Source organism: Cyrtonyx montezumae, unplaced genomic scaffold, assembly GCF_038088225.1.
Source record: "Cyrtonyx montezumae isolate F1298 unplaced genomic scaffold, pur_monq_1.0 scaffold_3, whole genome shotgun sequence".
NCBI lineage: Eukaryota > Metazoa > Chordata > Aves > Galliformes > Odontophoridae > Cyrtonyx > Cyrtonyx montezumae.
Genome location: NW_027072034.1, coordinates 87,312,403 through 87,320,796, shown reverse-complemented (window position 1 = coordinate 87,320,796; position 8,394 = coordinate 87,312,403). Strand labels below are relative to the sequence as shown.

General features: G+C 43.5%; 1 protein-coding gene across 2 annotated transcripts; it reads right to left on the bottom strand.

Moving 5' to 3' along the window:
• Window positions 1-3,352: 3,352 nt before the first annotated feature.
• Window positions 3,353-7,174, bottom strand: M6PR (mannose-6-phosphate receptor, cation dependent). Of its 2 annotated transcripts, none has more exons than XM_065742283.1 (7): window positions 7,008-7,174; window positions 5,519-5,692; window positions 5,138-5,310; window positions 4,940-5,049; window positions 4,611-4,741; window positions 4,056-4,182; window positions 3,353-3,511 (listed from the first exon to the last, which is right to left on the bottom strand). In XM_065742283.1, the coding sequence occupies exons 1-7, from the start codon at window positions 7,172-7,174 to the stop codon at window positions 3,389-3,391; spliced, it is 1,005 nt and encodes a 334-aa protein (XP_065598355.1). In that variant the 3' UTR covers window positions 3,353-3,388. The 2 variants fall into 2 exon arrangements, with proteins under 2 accessions (XP_065598355.1, XP_065598356.1); XM_065742284.1 differs by having other exon boundaries at window positions 5,138-5,256; window positions 7,008-7,088.
• Between the last annotated feature and the right edge of the window lie 1,220 nt (window positions 7,175-8,394).

Genomic DNA, 8,394 nt, shown 5'->3' with positions numbered 1-8,394 from the left:
GAGTACAATCTAAGTGGAAGAGGTTGGTATACAAGAAGTAAAGCAAAAGGGTCTGCTTCTGTTATAGCCTAGCTATTTTTTGAACTGTGTTTAATAGCCATTCCAGCACACATACCAAACTCAGACCCATGGCATTAGGAGCTACCTTACCTTAGCTTTACTGTCTCCTGTAAAGATGCAGACTGAGGACTAGGTATTTTGGCAGCTGTTCACTCCAGGTGCTCCTCTTTGAAGCAGAAGAGAATTTATCTTGAGTACTTATGACAAGGTGATGGGAAAATCAAAGTGGGAGGAGGGGTTGTTACATTAGAAAACCCTTCACCACTAGGTCTCATCAGTGTGCTAGGGTATAATTTACAGATCTGGAGCAGTCTCCAGAAAGTGCCAAGGCTCTTCATAAAACAGTGTGGAATTCTGGTTCACATTTTTTATTAAGCTTTTTTTCCTGTTCTTTTCATCAGTTTGTATTATTTTTGTCCGTCTTCATTATCCTCAGGACAACTTATGGGACAAAGTTTAAGCTGGCAGGATTGTATCACCTGCCTCAGACTTTTTTTTTCTAATTGATGTTATAAAACCAACACTTCTTCAGTATAAAAAAACAAAAACATTCTAACAACTGAATTCTGATTATTTTTTTTTTAATACTGTTTCTTCCTAAGGGGTACAGTGTTTAGAGGCTAAAATCCCCTGCCACTCAGTTCCCACAGGTTTTTTCAAGACCAAATTGAAGTTTTTTAATGGTTTACCAAAGATAAAAAGAGGTGTGCAGTTCTCTTCCAGAACACCTTCACTTTAAAAAAAAAAAAAAAAAAGCAAAATGAAAACAATAAAAAACAAAATCTGGAAGAAATTACACAAAGCATGAAGAGGTAAGTGTCCCCTACAGACAAATCCCTGAAAGGAAGACCTTTTTTTTCTAAGCCATTTGTCTTTACATATTTATTTTCAGAAGCTTCACATGCCTATTTGAGTGAAACATAAGTCTGTTCTATGTGGAAGGCACCTACTGTTACAGGAGAGCTGTAGCAGCATTGGAAGAGGCTTAATGATATAAGTAAGAAGCCATCAGAGATTTTTCTAATAGCTTCTGTACTGACCCACCTCATAAGAAGAGGGGAAGTGCTTCAGCAGATGGTTAAGTGTGGTATCAACTTTCTAGTCCTAACTGAAGTGTTGAGTCTGAATTTAATTTTATGACATCTTCATTCTTGTAAGAGAAGGATTCTAAGCCTTCTTGAATCATAACAGACCCAAAGGTAGCTGCCAGTTCTTGCACCTTAAACCACTCTTCACTCCAATGAAAAGCAAGGGGGCAGAAAAGGCTGAGGTGAGCACTTGTAGTGGCAGAAGAATTAACAGCCATTAACCCATTTTATTAGCAGCCTGTGTGTGGCAACACTTAATTTGGTCCTTGGCAGGGTAGGCAGACAGTATTTGCTGCTTTTGAGGCCCAGATTAACTTCAGTCACATTTAAAGGTTTCACCTCTTCACTTTATTATCAGTGATCTTAATAAAAATTTGTTCAGGTTTTAAAGATCTGGTTGCTTTTTAAACTGTGAACCTGACCATTTCATTCTTTAAGAAGCAACAACTTTACATCTTTGATTTTCATTCTTTCAGAAGAATATAGGGAACTTCTCTCCTCTGTAAATGACTGAGCTTTGAGAAGTGCATCCTCTGCCCTCTTGGGGCCATACAATAACAATTACTTGTACAAGTAAAAAAGATAGCACATAATAAAGACCCTTGGATAAGAAAGGTGGTCTAGCACCAAAGAAAGCTGTTAGTTATATCAGCACAACACTTCAGCAGGCTGTTTGGTCATTTTATTTTTGAAAGTTTTGTACAAAAAACAAGTTACCTTAAACACCACCATGGAAAAAAAAACAAAAAACAACATAACAGTACCAACTGGCTTAATGACTTGCTTTTTCCCCATGTTATGAGAAAGACTAAGACTGTAATTCCTGCTTTGATTGTTTGCCTACTCAGCCCAGCATGAAAACAGGGTCATCTCTTAGCCCCTACTGTCATTAGTTATACTGCTTAGTCAGTATAAAAATCCAAAAACCTTACCTTATACCCTGCCATTAACAGTATTGGTATATGGTTTTCTTCCCATTCTGCCATATTGTAAACTGGAGAATGTGAGAAGCTAGACTCTAAGCAGAAAGCAATTATGAATCAAGGTATGAAATTCCTAAAGGTTCCAATTAAGTCTTATTAACTCAGTTGGACCTGCTTCCTACTAGCCTCCCACAAGTGGAAGGCTAACTTGTTCCCAGCAGTATCCAAGTACTTGTCCTGTGCAGAGGGTATCTTAAGACTGGTATGCATCCTGTTGAAGGGGACAGTGACTGGTAAGCACAGAAGTCTCTCAACACGGTTGTTAGCATTCTTACCCTTTTTAATAAAAAGGAAAGAAGCTTCCCAGGAAAACATTCTGCCAAACAAGGAAGCTTCTAAGAAGCATGAGATAATAATTCTAACCATGACTGAGCTGTGTGGGCTTAAACCTTCAAGAGAGGCTTGTTAAAGAACTCAAGTTACAGCTGTCTTTAACTTTCTCATTTTGCCTTGATGTCACACATTCAGAAAGTGCCTCCTTAGGAGAACATACTCATCTTTTTTTTTTTCCTTCTGTGATGGAGAAGAGTATTCTGACAGAACTCAAAAGTAGTTTAACAGCATTTAACTCAGTTCTTTTTAGCACTGCCCCTCTCCAGTTTGAGAGGATGGCATACATCTCTTTATACCTCTTGAAGGAAACAGGTGTCTACTTTTCAACATATTGTCATTAGAAAAAGAAAAGGCTAGAGGGGTGCTGACACCTCTTCCAACTCCAGTGAGTCCAACATAGACCATTCCATCCAGGTTATGCTGGCAAAAACTGCGTGCAATAGTGCAGGAGCTAGAAAAGCCAAAAACACATTCAAAGAAAAAAAAAATCAGTGTCTAACAGATTCTGTAAACACCAGGAAAAAAAAAACCAAAACACTAAAGAGCTCCCTGCTACAGTCTCAGTTTTTTCAAACTGAGACTTCCCCTTTCTGCATCCATTCATGGCCCTTTCTTCCTCTCAATTAAGAAACTCCCTTTCCTGCTCAGTGCTGAACACTCACATTGCTTTCTTGTCATCAACTCAGCACTTGCTCCCCCTAGCTTTGCTGCATTTTTTGGAAAAAAAACAACAAAAACCAGCATTACAGTAACAAAGGCATGCCACTGGGGACCAGTGCCGTTCACACCTAGAGGCAGCCATGAGACTTGACACACCAGAGACAGCCAAAGCATATCATGTAAAGAAAATCAGAAGAGAGAATGGCTGGGGGGGGGGGGAAAGGTAGGGGGCAGATGGGGAGAAAAATCAGTGTTTAAAGCCTATCACATTGGTAGCAAGTGGTCGTCCCGTTCCTCTGACTCATCACCAAGCTGGTCATCACCCACACCACGGTATGCAGCTGGTACATTTCGAGGCTTAGATCGGCAGACAAAGTCACAGCCATCCTACAAGCACAAGTTGTTATACTAGAATCAGACTGTACACAGAATCAGCAGCCACATGAAGCAAAGTATCTTCCATTTCACTACAGGAACATGACCATCCCAGTGCTATCTGAGGGGAAGTCCACAGAACTTAAGCTGATAAGAGGGGTACACAAAGGGATATCCTAGCCAATCCTGAAACTTAAGTCAGGCCTAGGGTAGAACATGGTATTATTAAGAGCATGCAGCAAAACAGACATGCACAGAGGATAAACAACACTACTTTAGGCGATCAGTGAAAGGTTACACTGAATCAAACCTGAATTTCCCAGCTTAACATTTCTACCTGAAAAGTCTTAATCGTAGTGAGCAGAAAGGAACCAACTGCATCAGGGAATTAAAAACAGTGGCCCCTGACCTACAATAAGATAGATACCCTCTTTTCCCACAGGGTACACTGTGGCACAACTATCAAAGAAAAAGTCTGTGAAGACAATGCAGGTACCATTTTATTATGTCTTCACATATGGGCTTCGATTGGGAGTATATAAGCATTTTCACTCACCGCCACCAAATTGCCCAAATCTTGCCAGAAAGCAAAGTGAGGAAACTGCTCCATGCCCTTTGCTCCCACTATAAGACGCTGGTAGAGAAACCCACCAATGATATAGACTGCGATTACCGAAGAAAACCTAGAGGGCAGAATTAAAAACTCAGAACAGAAAAGCTGTACAAGCAGTCTCTTATTACCCAGCTATACTTGTCTCAATTTGGCACTGGAGCAAGTGTAGATGAACATCACCTAAGGAAAGAGCTGAAGAGAGACCATACCAGAAAAGGTCAAAAAACATATGGACCTGCTAGTAAAAACTTTTCAGGACAACTACATGAAGTAGTGTCTCAAAGCACAAACACAGAAAACGAGAAGTCAAGACTCCTAGTCTGCATTTCCAACTCTGGTGAAGAGCTGTTGTACAATTCCAGGAAGTCACACATTCCATGTTTCAGTGCACTAACTTTTAAGCCATGAAGGGAACAGAGTCACAATAACATCTAACAGTGACTGTGAATATTTATGCTACAATTACCTATTCTACTATAACATCTTCCAACAACTCACGTGATTAGTAGAATGGAGCCAGTGCTGAGGTGGGAATCCTCAGCTGGACAAGCCACACTGCTGTCCATCTCAAAGAGGTAGAAACAGTCCTGCTCCTTTTCCCTCTCTTCTGAAATAATGCTGAATGAACTCTGCAATTTGGGAAAAGTTAAGGCATGTGAAAATACATTCAGGTTTATACTGAACTTCACCAGAAGGTAGTTTTAGCACTACTGGTGCAGCAAAATAACCCACCAGAGAACATGACTGCACCCTCTAGGCCCTTCTGCTTATAAACAACCTTTGTCTGATATTATCCTGTTCTTCTCCTACCTCATATCGTCACTCACCGCTGTAATTCCTTGCTTGCAAGAAATCATTATCACAGCTCTTCTCTTCTCACCACTGCAGTGCCTACCATATGAATCACCTCCTTTATAAATCAGCATGATCCAGTCACCTGTGAAGAGAGAAGGAATACAGCCTGCAAATCCACATCAGGAAGCAAAAGCTAGATACCAACTAAGAGAGATACTGAGTAGTCTTACTTCCATTGAAAACCTGGGTTTCATTGATTCTTCCTATCACTGTAGTCTTTCCAGACAGTCTATCCATTTGTACTAGGCCAGCAAAATCATGCAAGCTGCTGTTGACCTCTCTGCATACCCTGAAATGGTAGGCATAGTTTTCAGTTGTGCCAATCTTCACAGTCGTGTTAAATCTGCAGCAGAGAGAAGATAGAAGACCACCAATAGAATTAAAAAGAGCTGAGCTCAAAACATTTGACGCTCAGGACCTGGGAAGCCAGGTCACAGCCCATGCAAAGGACAGAGCCCACCCCAAGTTCTTCCACCCCCCCTTGATCTAGTAGGTGTAAACACTGTGCAGCCCTAAGGTCCATAGCAAGTTGACACTTGCTTGTACCATACCTCATTTGGCTCAGGGGTTCTAGTTTCTTCAGCAGGGCTTTTTCCATTTGCGACTCAGTACTCTCATCACCAACCACATCACAGCTCTTCTCTGTCAGCAGTTCAGCCCCCGCACCAACAGCGAGTGCCATAAAGACTACCAGCACAGTAGAGGCATGGCAATGTGATGACATCCTAGATACATACCACAAAGAACACACGGAATTAACCATCTCAGCCCTCTACAAACTAACTACAGGGTTACAGCCATTACTGGCCATTCCCTCAATCTTGACTGCAAAAAAGAAAAGTAAAAATCTAAAAACACTTCACAAGCTCTCAAGAGACACTACATTCCAATCTTTTGTAGTAAAAAACAACCTACCAGGCCTCTTTGGGATTCTTTTCTGAATTGTGATATAGGACCACAAAAAGGTTTGCTGCTGGGCATATTAATCAATACTGATTCAGCCAAAGCAGAGCCTAGCAGGCTGAATGCTGGTGTATCAGGCATAAACTATTGTTCATTATGACATCCCACTGAGAAGACAGTCAACAAAGAATAAGTTAACGAGCCTCTAATCAATCCCCTTCGCAGCTTTTGTGTAAAGAGCTTGCAGTGAAGAGCCACTGTGACTTGTCAGGCTCTGACTGCTCAAGCTCCTTAATCCTAATAATTATGTTATCCTCCAGTACTACTTCAGCTGGGAATTTGAAAGCATGAAGTAGTACTCAGCCGCAACACCACAGAGTAGTTTTCATCAACTGAAAAAGGAAAATGAAACATCCTATGAGAAATCCAAGAAAAGGGGAGTAACGAAGACAAGCAGGCATGGTTGCGATTGGACTAGATGACCTTAGAAGTCTTCTCCAACCTTAATGATTCTACAAATTCTTGAAATTTAGGCCTTCAGGCTTATGCTAAAATAGCACATAAAGCACTTCGCAACTACACCAGGACCATAGTGGGACAGATTTCCCCCCTGTGTCTCCCACTGATGATGTCAGTTCTAGATGCTGGGAACAAATGAACCACGGTTTCATCAGTATCTTGCTACAACTAAACTGACAGGCTGTTTGGTGGAATGTCATCTTTGCCCCTCAGCCCACCCTGTCAAGCAACATCTGCTGAGCCAGTTGTAATCATCACGCAGGGAAACACGGACACGGAGAGGCTAGATACGTTCAGAGGTCAGATGCACCATACTGCAGAGGCCCAGGACACTGGAACTCGTGACTCGCGCCTCACGAGACAAAAGAACTCTTCCCTAAAACACTTCCTCCGGCAACCCATCTGAAAAAGCCTCCTTCGCACAGACGCCGGAGGAAGTCGGCACGGCAACACTGCCGGCTTCCGTGGACTAGTCACCGCTCATGCTGGCGAACCGTGCCTGAGTGCGGCTGCCCGCAACCACCAAGGCACAACCCCCCCGGGGCAGCCCCGCCGCCTCGCTCCCGCCTCCCCGAACCAAGCGGCAGAAAGCCGGGCCGCCGCCGCCTCCACACCCACCTGCTGCCGCGCACGGCCCTCTCTGCCCGCACCGCAGCCCGACGGAAAAGCACGGGCTGCTCAGGGGCAGGCCATGCTCGGCGGGCAGGGGCAGGGGCAGGGGCAGGGGCAGAGCCCGAGGGCCACAGCAACCACCGCGGCCGACTCGCTACCCACGCCCGCCCCATGAACCGGAAATAGGAAGAGTGTGAGAAAAACTAACGCGTCGCACCGCCTTCGGTGACGACACGCAGGCACGCCTATCAGCTGCTCTTCAGCCCATGAGAAGCGGAGATAGATGGGGGCGGCCTTCAAGCCCCGCCCCAGCCTATCAGTGAGGCTGCTCTGGAGCGCGCCTCATTTCTCCAACCAGTAGACGACAGAAAAAGGTTACGAAGTTCCCACCCCCGTCGCTTCCCTTCTAATGCCCCGCGAATAGCAGTGGAGAAGCTTGGGTGGAAGGTGGGAGTGGCTTGCCGGCTGCCTGGGTCCAGGTGATCAGCTGGTTCGCACCTGTAGCAGCTGTCATCCTCTGGAATCACAGAATCGTAGAGGTTGGAAGGGACCTCTAGAGATCATCGAGTGCAACCCCCATCTATTCTTCACATGGGCTGTACTTCTAAATAAGACTGTCTCCTCCTGCCACTGCATGTTCTGTGTCACAGGAGTTCCAGCTGCTCACTAGTGAGGTTGGTATGCTTGAACATCCTGAGTGCGAAGAATAAAGCTGATCTGAGACTGGCCTATTTAAGCGACATTTACCCCGGCTGTGATGGTGACAGCCCGGTTTCTAGTGCTCTGATTTTTTTGGAAGAGGCTCCCACCTTGGGCATTGTGTATCTTTTACTAAGAAGGAAATGCAGGGTCTGATAGCTGTAAACATGCTAGAGAATTTTGAGAATAGTGTTTTGTACGATATACTCGTTGAGCAGACAACTGGATAGAAGCATTAGGTGCATCCTGGAATACTGATTGACTGAGTATGTACCAGTGTGTACCATATTGCTCATTCCACTGGGAACATGGCACAGCCATCTGCATAAGCTGCATAAGATATATTCACATACACAGTTAGCTATTAACTGTGTTGTCTGCATATCTGTCAATCTTCTGTGTCCAAACTAAGGATTCTACTTTACTGCTGATATTTGAGGGAAAATTAAACAAACAAACAAAAAATAACAAAACAAACAAACAAAATAACTTTCATTTCTTCCCCACTGATCTTCATTTTTCCACAGATAACATCTTCTTTTTCCTAAGTCCTTTTCAGCTTTTGGTCACAGCCTTCTTTCCTTAGTCTAGGTATTCAACCAGTATCTGAATTTTGTTGATTTATTTGCAGCTACACTTCATGTTCCCACCTAAGCTCTCTGAATGACTATAGCAATTTCTCCAACACTGAGCT

Coding starts and splice junctions, on each gene's coding strand:
- M6PR (XM_065742283.1), bottom strand. CDS start 7,174: ATGGGGCGGGCGTGGGTAGCGAGTCGGCCGCGGTGGTTGCTGTGGCCC. Junction 5,693..7,007: donor AGGGCCGTGCGCGGCAGCAG/GTGGGTGTGGAG, acceptor GTATGTATCTAG/GATGTCATCACATTGCCATG. Junction 5,050..5,137: donor AACCCAGGTTTTCAATGGAA/GTAAGACTACTC, acceptor CTCTCTTCACAG/GTGACTGGATCATGCTGATT.